The 19,214-nt window shown below is 38.0% G+C and overlaps 1 protein-coding gene across 2 annotated transcripts in view; it reads left to right on the top strand.

The window, feature by feature from the left end:
* MMD (monocyte to macrophage differentiation associated) overlaps window positions 1-16,030 on the top strand; it is a gene marked incomplete at both ends in the record, with an annotated part of 42,772 nt that extends 26,742 nt beyond the window's left edge. For both annotated transcript variants that reach the window (XM_082008013.1, XM_082008014.1), the window contains 6 exons: window positions 4,926-5,007; window positions 11,963-12,123; window positions 12,974-13,048; window positions 13,468-13,569; window positions 14,416-14,485; window positions 15,830-16,030. In XM_082008013.1, the coding sequence (XP_081864139.1) occupies window positions 4,926-5,007; window positions 11,963-12,123; window positions 12,974-13,048; window positions 13,468-13,569; window positions 14,416-14,485; window positions 15,830-16,030 (691 nt within the window). The remainder of the gene's footprint in view (window positions 1-4,925; window positions 5,008-11,962; window positions 12,124-12,973; window positions 13,049-13,467; window positions 13,570-14,415; window positions 14,486-15,829) is intronic.
* Between the last annotated feature and the right edge of the window lie 3,184 nt (window positions 16,031-19,214).

Raw genomic sequence — 19,214 nt, 5'->3', positions numbered from 1 at the left:
AACCTGTTTATTTCCCTTCAAAATCTTACCTAAATGGTCATAATGAAAATGCAGTGCTGATCTATTTTAACATGCTTGTGATTTTTTTTTCCTCTCTCAAAAACCAAGAGTGTAGACCAAAATTGCTTCTATCTAAATATGTAACCCCATTTAAAATATGCTACTGCTATTTCTGTGGAGTTATCCTCACCTTGTTGCAGTTTCTCATATGTGGTTGTTTGTGGCTTATTAGGTCTAAAAGGCCTCTCCTGCTGCTGGAAAGCACAAGACAAAAAAGATACAAAAAGTGGGTAATGTGCTTTTAAGTTGGTAAAAAGGAAGTATGAGGCCTTTTGAGCTGGACAAAGGAAATGTACTTCCTGAAAAGACTAAAAAATCCAGATCTTTGAGGCTATTATCAGTGTCTGCTGTTTTTACTGACATTTTATTTCATGCTTTAAAGAATAATTCATTCAGCAGATGGGAATCGAGAATAAGGCAAGATTTGAAAGGTGCTTTTCTCTTCTGCAGTTATGGGTATGAGCTTGCTGTGATACCAGACAAATGCCATACAAACGTGCAATAGGTGTGGGGTTTTACCATTTATTTTTCTAAGGTGGGTTTGCAAGCAAAGACAAAGCATTAAGAACCCTCAGATTTTCTTCCTCCTTGCTCTCCCAAACACTATGATATCTTAATTCTGGAATCACTGTGAAACATATGGCATTTACTCCTTGGACATAAACAGGAATTTGAGACCAGGGGTCTCTCACAAAGAATGTGTCAATCTATATGTTTAACATTTTAAATATTTCAAGTCTTTCAAGATCAAAGTTCAAGTAGTGTCAAGGGAAGGCTATGAGTTTCTTCTCTTGTTTTAAATTGTCATACGTCTTTCTCGATACCCCCTTTCCATGTATAATGGGAATGTGCTCATCGAGGAAAGTTGTTTGTGTGCTGTGAAATTACGAAGTTTGGACTCCCTTGGCCTCAAGCAGTTCTCGAGCTTTAAGAATGCATTTAAATTGTGAAAATGAACTTATAACTCAATTCAGGGCAAAAGCATTCTGCTCTCATGGCTGGCTGCAAGTAGTTATTAGTCTTAATTTCAGAAATTTCAAATTCTGCTATTGAAGGAGTTAATATTTTATATTAGAGGCCTTGGATTGTCAGTATCTTAAATGGAGAAGTAGTTACATGTTCATGTGAGATAATGCTGCATATCCGCTATTAAATGCCTCCAGTTTTTCTAGAGTTCCTGTTAAAGAATACATTAGAGATTTGGTAGAGAATCAAAAGGCTTCACTTAAAGATGTTTCCTGTAAATTGTAGTCCAGTTCAGTGGGACCTTATTAGACTGTTGTGCATTAGGTAATAACCTTAATGGTTGCATTATAGAGAGCCTGTATTAAGGACTAAACAGCACCTGCATGCTGTATATCAAGTTTCCACTTTTAGGAAGGTGAGATTATATTCCTCGCAATTATCTTTTTCAGAAGGGGAAGACTTGACCTGTAGATAAGAGGAAAAACAATGTCCTTGTGTTGCCCTATTCATGTGGCAGAAAACAAAAAGCATCCATTGGTGGTGGTGTGGGGTTTATTTATTTATCTTTGAGAAAGGACAGAACAGTTTTTACCTCTAGACTGTGAATAAACCAATTTCTTCTGCCTTTATATTGCAATGTTATACATATCTATAACTACAGGAGTATATGACTGACTTTTTTAACAGTACGTGCCTGTTTTGATGGGCACTTCTGTGTAGCATCCCAAAGCGGCTATTTTCAAACTTCAGGTCTGTTTCGTAAGGCATTAAACACGAACCCTCAAACTGGAAATGAAACAAACTCAGCAGAAGCGTTGGCTTGAACTACTGCCCTATTCAACCACTTTTTAAATGGTCCTTCACCTCAAGTGGTTCCCGCTAACGTTTATAAATAGTATTGTACAAAGGCATAGGGAAATAACTGAAGCTTTGCTTTACTGAAAACGTTGTCTGTGAGTAGTGACCTGAGCAAATACGCGCCAGCGTTTGCTGCCTGGGTCTTGCAGCCTGTTGCCATCGATGCCTTGCAGGAAGGAGCGGTGCAGCCGTGTTGAGCGTGCTGCAAAGTCAGATACGGGCGTGTTTCGAGATCCTTTCCTCTGAGGAAGGTAAAGCAGTAGAGGTGAAGTCTAACTCCTCCTCTACTGCCAAAACACACTAGTGGTGGTGGTGTTATTAGTATAAACGCGTAGGTGAAGGGGATGGTGAAGTATTGCTACTGGTGGTGTTCTGCTGGAACTCTGGGGGGAGAAAGGCAAGTTCCAGCTGTTGTGGGAGTCCCGTAAAGCTTTGTGTGCACAGCCGTGTTACTAACCCCTTTTGTTCTTGTTTTAAGTTCAGTGATCAGAATTGAAGTATTTACTTACAAAACCTTTCAAACTTTTTTTTTTAAGTATGAAGTTTTCTGAAACCTGATGCTTGTCTGTTTTCCCAGCCTGAAGTTACCACACAGATAAAAGAATATTTGCATCATTCCTGTGCTGGCACAAACAAGGCGGGGAAAAACCCAGCGCTTTGGGTAGATAACAGAGAAAGGGTAGCTTTGTTAACACCTTTGTGTTCTGTTTTACTGCTCATAACACTGTCTTTAAATTAGGGAGAATAAGAGGTCCTAATAATAAATGGACTTTTCTGAAGTGTTTGTTCATAATTCTGTCTGAAATCTAATGTTACCCCAGGCCCTGTTGTGACTGCTTTAGAAAGATCCAGTATCTTTTCTACTAAATAAATACAAATTAAAAGAGGGGTGGGGAGGGAATTAAAAGTTATCCTCTAATGGATAATAGAAGGTCCCATTAGCAGGCTACCTTCAATTATTTATAGATTTTTAGATGGTGATAGTATCTTACATAGAAATTTGGAACAACAGAAATTACAAAGCTAATATTGAGGGTAAACTTATTCCTTTGGCTTCTTTAGTTGTTGGGGTATGTTTTTGGTTTGGTTTTCTTTTTTCTTTATTTTCTACGTCTTGTGAGACTTCCAAGGTACCACCATGGCCTTTGGAGAAATATAATAATATTCTAGATGCAATCAGTGAAAGGTTTCCCATGACTTGAAATTTATGGAGTTGGGCAAGGGCAGTCTGATCCTGGTCACTCAACTGAGCCAACGGATGCTTTTATTTTTAAATGTTTTCCTAACTTGGAAGCAGAACTGAGTAAACTGAACGTTCCATCTTTGGAGGATGCCGAGATGAGCTTCGGCAGCTGTTGAAAACTTGGACACACCGGGCAACAAAAGAATTTTCCACATGTTCTGCGAGCCTGTGTATATGACTACAGTGTCATTATCCTCTTGGAGATGAGAGCAAGGAGTCATTTGTTACTGACAAAAGAACTGCCATTTTTTTAACAATATATTAACTCCCGTGGAATTAGTAATTTGCTAATAACCCGTTGTACTTGGTGTCTGTGAATGAAATTCACATTTTTTCTTATGCTTTGTAGTTGAAACTTTTTTGAAATTGCCACAATTTGGAGAGGGATCATGACTCTGTTATTTTATCAATGCTGTTAAAGTTTCATAGATCAGTTTAGAAAAAAATGGTTTTCTTGAGTGATTTAGTAAGTGATTTGTAAAGAAGGTGTCTTATATCCCAGAAATCTGGAACTGCTTACTTAAGCTTTAAGATTCTGGTTGGGGTTTTTTGGTTGTTTGTTTTTCCTTGGTTTGAGATTGGCCAATATTTTATGGATGTCATAAAAATAGGACTGGTTTTGACTTAAACCAAGAGGGACGTGAGGGAGGACCAAAGTTTTTCAAACAAGCTCTTTATATAAATCTAGCTAACAAAGCTGCTCTCAGTTCTGAACGTACAGACATGTTCTGTATTTGTTGTGAAACTGTTCCTGGCTTGTTGGATACCTGACTAATTGTCAATGCATAGTTTTATAATAGTCTGGAGTAAACTGGAATTTATTAGTGGAAGAGAATCAGTCTTGTATGATAGTAGGCTGTGCTGGGGTAATGTACACAGTACTGTAGCTGGAGTAGTTTGTAGCTTTGATTTGACTGGTTGCATATAATTGTGTGCTGTCTCTTAGAGGTTTTTATACACAGATTTAAATTGTGTAGTTTCATAGAAACAACTCAAGTGTTTGTTTTTTTTAGAATAGCTAAATGTGACATCTATATTGGCAAGTTCTTCCAAAACTTCCTCAGGTTTCATCATACTTGGTTTGACTCGCATAGGCTGTGTTTGATGTGATTGTTTGGTTGTTAGGTAATGTTTGAAAATTCTTAGAGAACAAGGTGGAATGTCTGTGGTAAGCCTCTTGAAATTTTTCCTCCTCAGAGTTAACCATTAGGGTCTCCTTTCATCCCTGTGTAGCTTGGGTCTTAGTTACAGCCAGAAGATAGTGTTAGCCTCGAAGAAAAATCCGAGCTGTCTAACACTCCAAACACAAATACTGCTTGCTATAGGAATTGAAAAGTCAGTGTTCAAGTTTGGTTTATTCTATGGTGTTATAGAACTGGAATACTGCTGTAGCTTCAAGAACTTCTTAAAAGAAGAGTAACCCTTGGCAGCTATGATGAAGTCCATATTTCAAGGGCAATCTGTGTCCATATTATGTAATTTAAATAGGAAATAGTTCATTCTTCATCCAGCCAAGCTGTCAGAAAAGAGGGGGTTTGACTTCTGTATGCAAAGTCTTGATCAAAGATAACCATCCACTGTGACAGGCAGTCACAGAAATTTATTTTAACATATGTTTCTGTTAAGAGAACTTACCTGGGAGAACCTACAATTTAAATACCAGTTACTTTTAACGCATCTTATACATTATATGTGTACTTATAATTTTTGACACTACTAGGTTGGAGATATTCTTTCAAAACACTCCAAAGAGATGGTTTATTAACTTTCCTAAAAATACCTCTTAATCACTCAACAGGTTCATGAACCACCCAGCTCCAGCAAACAGCCGCTACAAACCCACTTGCTATGAACATGCTGCTAACTGTTACACACATGCAGTAAGTACTTTTTTTTTTTTTTAAACCAGATGTTTCAGTAAATTTTTGTGGGTTTGATGGCTAAATACATACCTTTGCCCGAGTGTATTCATATTTACAACCTCTCTGGTTTTGTTATATAAGCTTCAGCTGTAACAGTCCAGAGAATGTAATGTTAATTAGATGGCTGGTGATGACTGGTCCTAGTTCTGAATCTTCAGGAACTCCAGATGCTTCATAAGATTTCTTTTCACTAAAGTGAGTTACATGTCTTTAGATGTTTTTCCTCTGTCCCACTCAAAGGATGACTATGGTAAAGTGAATACTAGTTAGCCATGCAAGGCAGATTTACCAGTACTGTACTGTGCAAATTGTATACTGGAAATACACAAAAGATTTATTCATGTTGGAAGTGGAAGGCTTCATAAGACTGTCATGTAGGTATTAGCTAGAAGAGCTGGAATGACTTAGTCCAGAAACTTCATATCTATGAACTGATTCTTTGAGAAGTCTGCTGTTTTGAAAGAGGCACTAATAATGCTGACAACCCTACTAAAAATCCTAGTCTGTCCTTATTTTCATAGTAAGATTTGAATGTACGATACACACAAAATAATGAAAGCAGTCCCTTTTTCTGTAATTGGGATGTTTAATTTGCTGTCTGGCACTTTTGAAAGGGACTTAAAAATGTGTTTGTTTGGTTTTTAAGATAGCATTTGCCCTTTTATAAATGCAGCTTGTGCTTCTCCTCAATCCCTTGTTTAACTCCAAACATTTGAAGTATGTTTGACTTTGTCCTCAGTCTCTTATCACCAGTGTGTCTGAGTGAGCTGTGGATACAAATGCTCAAGGTAGTGTATGGGACTCTTCGGTTCTGGAAAGACCTCTGTACTTAAAGATCTTTTGTGTATATTTTATAAATAACCAACATACAGCTCTGTTTTGCTGATAAAAACAGAATCACCTTCGTTTACATGTAGAAAAGCTAACTGAAGTTACATGCTTTTAAGCCAAGGGTCTCATGTACAGCGTTATGTAAATATATGCTTATTTGTCTAGAGAATGAAGCCACATTCTGTTACTCAGCACAAATATGTAGTTTATCTCATAATCCTTGTACAAATCCTGTTTGCTCTGGCCAAAAAGTTAGATTTCAAAATATCTGGCAGAAGTTGCTGTTGTACTTAGCAATTCTAGCCTTCATCTAGTTGAAAACCAGGCATGTCGTCTTCCTGCCTGTTAGCAGTAGGTTACAGCCAAGATGTCGTATCAGTATTTTCTGGTATGCTACAGTTTCTGGTGAAGCCGTCTAGTCACAGAATCCTTAAGGTTGGAAAGGACCTTCGAGGTCATCAAGCCCAACCATTAACCCAACACCACCATGCCCACTAAACCATGTCCCGAAGTGCCACGTCCACACGTTTTTTGAACACTTCCAGTGATGGTGACTCCACCACCTCCTTGGGCAGCCTGTTCCAATGTTTGACCACCCTCTCGGTGAAGAAATTTTTCCTAATATCCAATCTAAACCTCCCCTGGCGCAACTCGAGGCCATTTCCTCTCGTCCTATCACTAGTTAGTTGGGAGAAGAGGCCAACACCCACGTCGCCACAACCCCCTTTCAGGTAGTTGTAGAGAGCGATAAGGTCCCCCCTCAGCCTCCTCCAGACTGAACACCCCCAGTTCCCTCAGCCGCTCCTCATCAGACTTGTGCTCCAGCCCCCTCACCAGCTTTGTCCTTCTCTGGACATGCTCGAGCACCTCAACATCCTTCTTGTAGTGAGTATAATGAGTTTCTGAACAGCCAAGCTACATGATAAAACCTACCCTGAATTGGTAACAGCTTAGGGATATGCAATGTTAACATATCTTTTGAAAGAAAATAGTAGTATAATAGAGGGATTGATACTTCTTAAATAAAACTGTATGCAATAAATAACTTTTATTCAAAACTTAAAGCCTTGAAATCGGAATCTAATCTGGGAAAGCACAGTGGATTACACAGAAAAAGCTAGGAGGCATGCTTGCTTCTCCTCTGTGTTACAGACTCTTTTACTAAATGTTAGAGGGTCAAGTGTGAGTCTTTGCTGCTGGATTACAGTATGAGTTTTCAATTAGCCATTGATGTAATTTCTACAAAACAGAGTTTAGCAGTGGTTTTTCATATATTTTTTCAAAGCTTTATTCATAATACCATAATGCAGAAAGTAGTCAACTTGTATTTTATGAGCATGGCTGTACTCCTCAGTAGGTATCCTGTCTGGTTTTTTACTTAAAAATACACAGTAGTCTGTTTAGGCAGCTGCTTAAAAAACAAAACAAAAACAAAACCACCACCCCCCGGAAAAAAAACCCCAAAACCAACCAAACAAACCCAAGAACAATAAATGGGGATACAGAATCCCATGCATTGGTTTTTGTTACAATACTTAAGAGCTAACTTTGTGTAGCATAGTAAGGTATCTTCAAAGTTCTAACTAGTAACGCTATTTAAAATGTCTTGACTTCTTTAGCTTTAAATGAAGCACTGACTTGTCTTTAGACACTAGGAGACAGGAAGAGCAGCTAAGCAGTCGAATACAGAGATAGAAAAGACTGCTCTCTGTTTAGAAGAACAGGAAGGAAACAGTGTATGAGAGAAGTAGGAGTCACAAGAATTGGAGTTTAAGGTAAGCTAAATCTAAGGCAGCTCTTTCATCTTGAAACTTTCTAGTGTGCATAAGATTATCGGACAAAAGATACGCTCTGTTGTATTAAAACCGCAGAATTTAGGCATGGCTTGCTTTATACTGCTCTAAAAGTTTCTTCCAACTGCCTTAAAAGGAGGAACTATTCTTAAAATAAGTTAGTCTCTCTATTCCAGTCTTGGTTTGTGCAGTGCATGGAAAAAAGAAGAAGAAAGAAGTACAAATATTTAAAAAATGAGGCTTGGAGCATTTAGCAGGCCATTTGAGCATGGAAGAAGGGGTCATCAAAAGTTCAGGGTGGCTCCTATGATGAAGATGTCTCCATTCGACCGGACTGATATTAGCAGTTTCTCTGCTCTCTGTGTGTTGCACAATCCAAGTTGCCAGTAGGCTTCCCACTCCATGATGCTTGTCTCCTTATTTGAGAAGAGAAAACTGATTAGTAAGGAGACACTGTGCTTGGCTTCATGGCTATACTTCTGGAGCAGGCAGCTTGAGATGGACACAGTCCTTCGGGGTTCCCTCTAAGTGTCACATGTGAATTTGGCAGCTTTGTTGATCTTTCCATTGTCTTCCTTTCCAAAGAGGAAGTGTAGGAACCATCTTTATGCCGTTACTATTTCCCCCTCAATGAAAGGCACAGGAGATTGCAACAATAACACCATGCTTTGCTACAATGGCTTGTGCATCAAAGGTCATTGTTGCTGACTACATGACCTGCATAGCCTTGTGTGCAAAGAAAATAACTTAATTTGGCATGAATGTTATACACAAAAGCAAATTTTTTAACAAACCTCTCTGTGGGAGAGATTGTCTACAGCAAAATGGAAAGAATACAGATAAAATACTGACCAACGTAGCAGTATCCTAAGCAACCCCAGATGGATGGAAGATACCGGATATTTTGCTATAAGCTAGTAACCGGTGTTTAATTTCCCACAAGTATGCCTGATCAGGTTTACAGCTTACTGTTTCAGCATCTTTCTTTGTGCCTTAAGGCTTTTTGCAGTGGCTGCTATTTGTGACAGTAGGGTTGTGGTAGTCGGTTTCCCAAGATACATCACACAGGGGTTAAGAGTCCTGCCTATAGCTGTCAATAAATACATTTTAATCCTTTGTCTTCCTCCTTATTGCAAAGGGTTTTGTAACTGCACACTCTCATTTTGTTCTGGCATTTCTCTAGAAAACTTAATGAAACCGTTGCCTACTCTTGTTCTGTAAATCTCTACCAGCCCTGTTTCTGATTTAGCAAGTACTAATGAAGGTGCTAAAATTAGTAAATCGGAGTGTTACGGTTCTGGGTTTGTTCACAGTATGTTAAGTTGCTGGGTTTGACAATATTAATTTGGAGCAGTTGCACTTCATGCTGAAATAAGCAAAGCTTTTTGTGACTTTTAACTAGTTTTTTTACTAGGAATGCTGGCAACTTAGAAATGCTATGTCATTGCTGTAAAATGACACAGCACAATCACACTCATTCTGTTAGTTCTGATTCTTTGACTACTTTTTTGGTAAATACCCCTCCTTTAAAAGGACTGATTGATTGCTTCTCCATTCTGAAGATTAAAATGCAATTCTTGTGCTAGAGATTTTTTTTCAGATGAACATGGGAAAATCTGCCTGTTTTGTTGACTAAAGTATTATATTTATTTTGTAAGATGGATGTTAGATATAACGAAGTCCATTGTATCATACGTTATCTGTTATGGCATCAGTATCTAAAGAGCTTCTATCCAGTTGGCTAGAACATCATGGTATCATTTCTGGATTTTGTCTTCAGCTATTTTTGGTCAGAAAAAGAGTGATAAATCATCCCTTGTTTAGTCTAACTGTTCCCATGATGCATATAGGGCACAGAGGGAAAGTGTTTCCAAATAGAATACTTAGAAAAAACAATAAATCCTTCTCATGTTAGTATAGTGCTGTTCCCTGTGAGAAGTAGAATTATTCTTCAGAGCCAGGACAAGGTAAAAAAGAAATTAATTCAAGTCTTCATCCGTGTACTCATTTGTAGCTGTATTCTTCATTCTGAATGTGCAAAGAAAGAGGTGATAAGAAAATTGCTTATTTCTTTAAACCCTGTAACTTTGCCAAACACTTTTTCCAGTAATTATTGTATACAGAAAAATCTGTGTTGGCCCATTTGAGCATTATACATCATAGCTTATTTTAGTAGACTAGTAAAAAGCTAGGATATCTATGTGAGAAAGGCAAGTTGTTCTGTGTAATATCTAAATCTAGTTTCCAAAGTGGTCGTCTTTCCTATAAAACGATCTCAATCAGAGCTCGAGGTAGAATCTCTGAGCAGCTCATGCCCAAGGCCCTAGTAGGGATTTGTTATTTTAGTGCTTGTGTTCATGACTCTTGTGTACATAATCTCTCTGAAACCTCTTAGTTCTCTGTCAAGTTTAGTCAAAACTGAAATTTGCACCAGAAATTGGGAAGGAAACTGATGAACGTGGATACATCATGACTGCACAGCCTAAAGAAACATGGATAAAAAAACCTGTTTCTGGAGCTTAGCATCTTCCTGTCTCCTGTAAAAAATACATGAAACAGCCACATCTAATCAGTTCCTTGCTGTCTCAGGGGCATCAGCCACACTTTAAACTATGTCGTATGTGGAAAGCAGGAGGGACTAGTCTCCTGTGGAGTGAAACGCATTAATCTTTCTTGAATTTGGGGGCTGTCCAGGATATGTATATGTAAATTTATGGTTTGTGATAATGAGAAGCCAGACTGGCAGACTATTTTTGGCCTTTAAATTCATAAGATCAACTTCCATGGTCTTAGTACAAAACTCAGAAAGTGTTTTCACTGCTGGTCCAAATGCTGTGGATATAGGAATGCCATACTTTTCATTTCCATGGCTCTACAGCTTTTGGCTTAAATGTACTAACTATTACAAAAAGGAAGAAAATGTAATAGTAACAAAGCTGCAATTGATGTACTTTGAAATCTGGAAGACAAAGCCACATTTGTTTGTTTGTTTGTTTTTTTAAACTCTCTGGATTAACCAACTACTTTTCAGATTTGTTCAGTATCCTCTGCACTATAGCTGTGATCAGAGCCTCAATTTCTTCTAGTCTGTAAGCAGATAAAGGATAAAGACAGTGCAGGCTAGACCAGAACTTTGCACTCTTAAGCTATCAAACCTGTAATGCAAAGCAGAGTTGCCAGTTTTGTTTAAACATTACTAGTTCCTAGCTTTATTGTTTAGCATGTGAGACTCAGGTTAAATAAACTATGAAGAATTTAACCTATGAAGCTTATTTACAATTCAAGTGAACTAATTAAAATCTTAAGGCACACTGTAGGGGCTGGAAGGGAACTTGTGTGGGGTTTTTAACTTTGAAGATTGACAAAGATATGCCTCCATAGTGGAAGGAGATGGGTAGAAATGTCTGAACCAGCAGGTTCTTTTCTTTAAATACTTGTTGGACATGCTTTTTTTTTTTCCCCTTAGTTTCTGTTTTTCTGAATGAGACGAAGGTACATGATGTACTTTATTCTGGAAAGGAGTGGAGTTTTAAACGTATATGAAGCCTGCAGCCCATTTCTTACATACTTCATGTGAGCATGCTAATTCCATTGTGATGTTCAAGCAGAGGTTGTTCTGGACAATCTGAATTAAAGTTACTTGAGAGGAAGGTGATAAGGAAAACAGACTTGGATTGAATAAAATCCGGAAAATGCCGCATTAAAGGAAGATTGTTGTGCATTAAGAACCTAGGCACAAAAGCAGTTTGCAGCTATTTATGATATCTAAAACACAAGTTCTGCAAAGCTTTTGCTTAATTCTCTTCTACTTAACTACATACTTCTAAATGCTTAATTTTTTTCATTTATAATTTAAGTTTCTTTTGATCTCTCCCATGCTCAGGCTGTATGCACAAGAGGTGGTTTAGATCCAAGCCTAGAGAGAGTAAGATCAAAACCTTTTTTAAAACCTAAAGCAGAATGTGAAAATAAAACTACTGCTAAGACTTAGCAAATTCTTTTGTTTGTTTTGTGTGTCAAGGCTAGAGGAGCTAGTAACCTAGCCTAATACCATGCAAGGAGAAATTATTCACAAACAGGTCTAACCTAGATGTCTGAGACATTGTTGAAGTCTTGACACTTGTGTGTCAACACACAACTAAATGAAAAACTTGCTCCTGTTAGGAGCATGCCATCAAATGTTGTACGTACGGTCTCGTATGGCATATCTGCCCTGCTCTTGCTGTACCGTGGGTGATAGCTATGTTGGCTGCAAGTAAAGACTCAACAATGGCCTTTTGTTTTCTTAGTTCCTCATTGTTCCTGCGATTGTGGGTAGTGCCCTTCTCCACCGGCTTTCTGATGATCGATGGGAAAAGATAACGGCATGGATGTATGGCATGGGGCTCTGCGCGCTCTTCATTGTCTCCACAGTATTTCATATTGTTTCTTGGAAAAAGAGTCACTTAAGGTATCACTAGAAGATGTTTTATTTTCATGTTCTGTGATGTTTTTCTATTGTGTTTCTCAGTCAAAACCATGATTTTACAGACATCTGGAGTGGTACCTTGTACTGAACCATGAAAAAAAACATCCTTGCTTCTGTTGGAAGTAATAGTGAGCCAAGCTCATATACGCACAAACTCTGTCTGCTGCTTTTTCGCAAGGAAAATATGTGTTTTTCTAGGCCCTAATGGCTCTTAATCCAGAAATTGAATGGTGAAAAAACTAATCTAAGTGCATGGTGGATATAATCCCATTGCCAAAATGAGAACGCCATCTGGGACTATGGCGTGCTCAAATAGTTTGAGGAACACACAACTTGCCAAGAGAATTAGAATACAATACACAGTTAACTAGCAGAAAGCCTCCTTGGGAGCAAGGCAGCAATAGAAAAACTACGGTGTGATACTTTTTAAAAAAATATGTATTTATTTTTAGTTTGGCGTTTTGTTTTTCCACCCCCCCCATTATGACTCTTACGTAATTCTAGGCCATAAATTGGATTTAATCAGTAGTCACTAAATAGTAACAGTTTCTGGGTTAGACAGAATTGATGTGACAGCTTTCTGCCTCCTTGCCAGAGAGCAGGATGCATGGTGGGGTGGAGACGGGGAGAGGAATGGAGGAGTGCTCATCTCCTGCGTGTCTTGCTTATGACCTCCTGAAGTTGAAGTCAGCTGGACAGTCATCCACATGGTTTTAAGAGGTTATGGAGCTGATGGTATTTTCCCCAAAGTAATTCCGAAGTGTGTGAGGAAACTGAGATGATACAAAGTCCTTCCAAAATCTGTCTTGGTGACTTTTCTCTCTCTTACTAGGACAATGGAGCATTGCTTTCACATGTGTGACAGAATGATGATCTATGTCTTTATTGCGGCATCATATGCACCATGGTAAGAAATCTGAAGCATGGCTTCAGAATTAAAGCTTTTTCCATTGTAGACACTTTATCATTGCAGCTTTCCAAAATCTATAGGCATCTTCTTAGATGCAATTGGCCACGTTTTGCATTGTGAAATGCAACATAATGTAATCTCCTGGGATTTGCTGAACAGAAAGTACTTTATTTTATGTATTAGAAAACAGCAGAAAGTAATTTATTTTTTATTCCGCATGCCCCATCTTATGCTTCCCTCACATCAATGCAAATGCACCTTCTTCTCTATGTATAGAATGTCCAAGTGTCTTCTCCCCCATTATGCCTAAGTTATAGCTCTGAATATTTATTTATTTTTAACAAGCCCTAGGACTCTTGAGTCAGTGTGCTCCGTTCATTCATCACTTATAACTCTTGAAATCTTTGTACCTCCAGGTTAAATCTACGTGAGCTTGGACCTCTAGCGTCTCACATGCGTTGGTTTATCTGGCTGATGGCTGCTGGAGGAACCATTTATGTGTTTCTTTATCATGAAAAGTAAGTATTATTTGCATTTAACTTTAAGCTGAAATAAAAAGGTGGGGGCTTTCTTGCTTTCTGAGTGTTCCTATCCAGGCTTTCACACATAGCAGTAAGAGCTTTGAAACAGTAGAAATATGTGATGAGAATGATGCAAACTTATGTCTTGTCAGAAGACAATTGTATTCACCCTGTCATAACATGTCTTTAGACTGTATTATTGCCTTCTCTTAAGGGGTGGAAGGGAAGTATCTCCTTTTAAAACTTCAACTTTTGCTACAAGAAAGCAGGGTGAGTTTAGGGTAGAAACCAGGAGGTAGGGTAAGAAACCAGTTGAAATGATGGCTTGCTTATGCCCCCGATTCATATGTAGCAGTGTGTATAGATTTTACTGCAGCATTATGTTCTTTATACATACCGATGTTTATAGACTCCTGCTACCTTTTTGTTTTTGTTTTGAGATGTGAGTCCTTGAGTTTCAGATCTGAATTCTTGAGCCTACTTTCATTACTTATCCTCAGGGAGCAAGACCCAAGTTTTTTGTTTTGGAGATGAGCTGCTGAGGTTCTTGTCAAATAAGAAAATATAAGTTGTCTCAATGTTTTATTCTCACTAGTACTTACTGCAAGTGAATGCATCTAGGCAGTATTTAGAGAAGAAGGTATTGCCTGCAACTGTATAATAGAGATAAATATTAGCTTTATTGTTGTCTTAAAACAATGGTTATCTATCTTCATAGGAAGCTTTTAGAATAGTTTAATGGACACATTGCCGACATAAAATTTAAAGTATTTTTTTCACTGTTGAAGGAAATGTTCATCCTCTTATACACCTCCTTACATGACTCAAATTGTTCCTTTTTAGGTATAAGATTGTTGAACTCTTTTTCTATTTAGCCATGGGATTTTCTCCTGCTCTGGTAGTGACATCCATGGTAAGGAATGTGACTATTAATGTTACAAGCACACAGACTTTCCTTTTATAACTAGCTTAAGTTCCAGTGCAGCTCTCTTTCTTCTGAAAATATGTTAATTTTAGTCCACCATAATTGTAAATGTTCTCTGCAGAAGAACCAAATATAGTCAGTTCTATTTTGGGTTTATAGTTTACATTCAGTGAAATGCTACCTTGTTTTGTTGAATCTGGGCCTCAGGGTCTAGATAAAAAGAGCTTAGTTTCCGAATTTCTCTTCTGAACACCCTCACTTCTGAAAGGATATTGGATGTAACAATTCAATTACTTCCATTTCAATTACTTCCAATTCAATTACTTCCATTTTCAATTACTTCCAATGATAAAGATGTGAAGTACCTTATCCTGTCAAGGAATGTTTCTAGATTTTACTATTTATGAACTTAATGCCCACTTACCACTTAGAAGTTGGTAAAGAAGTTTTTCTTTAGGAAAGTGGAATGGACTTCTGATAACATGCTGTCCTCCTCCTTGGTATATGTAAGAGCTCTCTGGAAAATCTAATCAATTGATTATGTGGTCTGGACCAAGATGGGAGAAATAAATTGACTCTTGCCCCTTTCAAAATTACTTAGGGGCAACAAAGCTAGAAGACTTTGTCTCTTACTGGAGGCTTCTTTTTATCAGTGAAACAGGGGAAAATTGAAAAGTTGAGAAGTAGTTGAACGGTATCAAACTGAGGCAGTGTGACTGGGGTACTTGATCTCTCAGCAGCTGGCGTGGTTTTTTTTAATGTTTCTTGGTGCATCTGTAAAGCATCCTATTCCATCTTGTCCACCTCACAACTTTGACTACTATTTATTTATAGTTAGACAATGTAAATAACTTTCAGTAACCCTCTCTGCTGCTAATGCAAATCTGACACTTCTACAAGGTAATGCCAGTTACAGTACGTAACTCTTCCGCATGAATGCTGTGCTATACCAAAACCTTGCTGGATGCTTCATCCAACTAGTAGGAGTTGCATGAAACTCACGCTTACACACAGTAACGTGGTTCTCCTCCGTGTTTGTCTGCTCTGCTAATGAGCATGAAGCAAAACATCAGACTTGGCTTAATTCTTGAGTTATCCCACTATTACTTCCATAGCACTGTTGAGACATATTATATAAATACATTATTATATATTTCACAAAGTGTAATCTAAATATTTATATACTGGTTTTCTCACTTGTCCATCTGTCATATCCAAGATGTCCTGAGTTAGGACAGCCAGCTGGGGGCGGGGGGCACCTTGTATCTTGTGCATAAACTACCCTTTCCCTACTTTACACCCCAGCCCTAATCTTCCCTTGTTAATTGACAGAGCAACACCGATGGACTTCAGGAGGTTGCCTGGGGAGGCTTGATATATTGCCTGGGTGTGGTGTTCTTCAAGAGCGATGGAGTCATTCCGTTTGCCCATGCCATCTGGCACATATTTGTGGCCACAGCAGCTGCTGTTCATTACTATGCCATTTGGAAATACCTTTACAGAAGTCCTGCAGACATAATTCGTCACTTATGAGATAGATATATAAAAATAATCTGCGCTTGGCCTCTGTAACAGTATTATTTGACTTAAGGAATTTGGGGAAATTGGAAAATTGCACAGAAAAACTGCACTGACCTTGGTAGTTCTCTGAACACAGTTACTGTGAACTGATGTTGTATGTGTCCTGCAATTGCCCATTATATGGCAAGTGCTGTAAATAACCAAGATACTGTACTGCAGTACCAAGAGTCCATTCCACGTTAGTAGAACTGGCTACCTGATGTTTACAAATGAATTTTGTATTCTAGTTTAATTTTACAATTTTTAACTATGTGAATTTTTCTAAATTAGTGATTCAAATGGTGAAGTCAGTGCAATAGTGAAAATGTAACTCGATTTGAAATTGGTTTCTATCACCTTTCCACTAGTCATTTATTAAACATGAATCACAGACAGATAACCTACTTTTACCACCCATTATCTTGGTATAATGTGACTTTTCTAGAAAACTTTTGTGTTTTTTGTAAACTTTAAAATTACATTTATTGAACTGAAAACACAAAACTGTCATCTATGCAGTTACTCGTGTTGCAAAGTCTTGCAAGAAATGGTTACATTCCACATACTGTACTGACAAGCAAACGCTGTACCTCTTCCAAAGGTTGTATTACAGAGTAATTGTAATAACCACTTTTACGAACTAAAATCTAACTGTGATTCTGCTGAGTTCTGACGTGATAGTATTCTGCTCATCTATAGTACCACTTACGCAGCACCTTAATTTGGCTTTATCTGTGATGGAAATGAAGTGCTTTAAAAGAAATAGTTAACACGAGTTTCTTCTCGAGATTCCCAGTTCTGCTCCGTGCTGCCCAGCCAGGCAGCAGTTGGGATGAAGCCTGACTTGCCAAGGGTTGGCAGTAGTAAGGAAGGTGGACAGCTAGTATCCCGCTATCCAGACCAGAGGGTCAGTCCTTTCTGCAGAACATCTATACAGACATCGGTGCTGTAATATTAAGGCTTAGGTTTTCAAAGGGGTTTGAATTGGCCAACAGAGCTGGCTCCCACCAACTCTTGTTGGAGTTGTTCTGTTGGGAAATCCTGGTCAGAGCAGCAGGTACAGAGCAATTGCTGACCACTTTGAATTCATGGTTGTCGGTTCTTCACAAGCACAGCCTTTCAGGGAGGAGAGCTTGAAGAACTTGGTATGGTGTCGCTTGTCATTCTGGGACCTAGCAGGCCGAAACTGGTCTTTAATTGTATTGCTGTCTTTCTGTACAGGAAAAACAAATGTGGTAGCAAGTCATGATTGTAGAACACGTGCATTAAACGACCAGATGTGGAAGAATCATTGTAATACTGTTTGTCCAATAATTGTATCCTGTCCCACTATATAATGAATGTCTTATATTAAGATTGACTTTATCCTTTTTCTAATTTACTCAGTTTTTCATGTCAGTATTTAAAAACAAAACCAAAACGTGTTGCCTTTTTCAGATTTTGTTCTGGATGTTGCCTGTCTACAAACAATAAGTAGCAAGATACAGCTGTTTTTCAAGGTACCATTTAATATCGCACCTAGATTTGCCAGTGGGTTGTGTATTTTAGAATATATACATTTATATACAGAATTTACAAGAGGGACAAACAATTCAAGGCATTGAAGAAGAATTGCTGTACGGTGTTAGCAGGCGATTGGAGAAATGGCACCACTACAGCAGACTAGCTAACTGCCCCAAAAGAGAACCAATGGAACCATGGGGCAGGTGATTCCTAGTACAACAGTCTCACACATCTGGATGCCTCAGTTTTTTAACATTGTGTCTATTTTAATATTTTCCACTTTTTGTGAGTTCGTATATTTTGTTTAAATGCAGTACTGTTAAAACCACTAAGATACATGTAAAGGTTTTCTGTAGTCAAAAGTGAAACTATTGCTTGAATATGTTTGTTTTAATTTTAAGTTAATTTTTCATGGCATTGCTTTTTGGAGTGTTTGAAATGTTTTTTAAAAAAAAATTCAATTCGCCAAAAATATTTTTAATTACTGTATTCTAGTCAATATGATATTGAATGTACTAGACTAACAATAAACATTTTGTGCAATTTGGAAACTGTTGTATTCTCAGTGGTTGTTTGTTTTTCCCCCTCCAACCTTCATGCAGGAAAGTGAGGGATTATCACCGTTGCCACTCTTGACACAAGAGATCCGGAGTTGAACCTAATGACCCTCATGCTTGCTCAGTCAACTCTTTAAATAAAAGTAGAAGGAAAGATTACAATCCAAATTATTCAATTTGTGGTATGGAAAAAAGTATGTTTATGTGTAAATTTTGGTCAATATTGGGAACTTGCTGCTTGTCCCCTTTGCTGTTCTGGATCAATTTTCTTATACCATTATATACTGGGTTTTGGGTTTTTTCCAATTATATTACACTAAAATACATAATTTTGCTCCTATCCCTGTAGGAGTATCACTGCATTAGAGACAAGCTGAACTAAAAATGCATTTCTGTCTGTAAAACAAATATGTCAATTAGCCTCTTTTTTCCCCTCTAATTGCAGCTCTCCAGGCTGATTCCTCCTCGGAGTAACAATAGTGCTTTTTCCAGTAATGTTTGCTGCAGTAGCAGAGATGTGATTTCTTTGTCTTCCTGAGGCGAATGTTTTTAAAAGCACTTGCTTCTGTATTTTCTATGCCTCTAGGTTTTAGAAGTACAACAAGTACACCGAGTCTAAATGAAGCCGTGATAATGTGCGTTTTAGTTTTGCAGATGGGACCTTTTTGGAGGATGGCTGTCCAGGATACAACCGGTGCTTTGAATGCTGGCTACTTGCAGTCTCGTCGCTTTTACGTTGTATTTTTCTAACACAATATTGTGTGCATCTAAAAAAGAATTCTATTATCTGAAGACATTCATTAAGGATTTATTCTAGAGGGTGCTTTGTACTGCATTGTTTTTTAATTCAACAGCAACAAGGAATTCACAGAGACAGTATTAATTTTTCTTTCTGTTGACAAAAGCAGGGTGCTTCTCCCATTCTGTCTTCCCCACATCCCTCTTAATTTCTTGTGATTATGGTAGGAAATTACATTACTGTCTTCCAGGTCTAGGTAAGTAATGAAGTCCTTTCAAAGGAGACTTGCATGTCTAAACAGGGTTTTTGCAACTTTCATTGTACCTATTGAAGGTACGGTGTAAGAACGGCATACTTC

This window comes from Phaethon aethereus (assembly GCF_964289735.1).
Source record: "Phaethon aethereus genome assembly, chromosome: 18".
In the NCBI taxonomy this organism is placed as follows: domain Eukaryota; kingdom Metazoa; phylum Chordata; class Aves; order Phaethontiformes; family Phaethontidae; genus Phaethon; species Phaethon aethereus.
The sequence above is the reverse complement of the archived record's forward strand: the minus strand, read 5'-3'. Positions and strand labels throughout refer to the sequence as shown.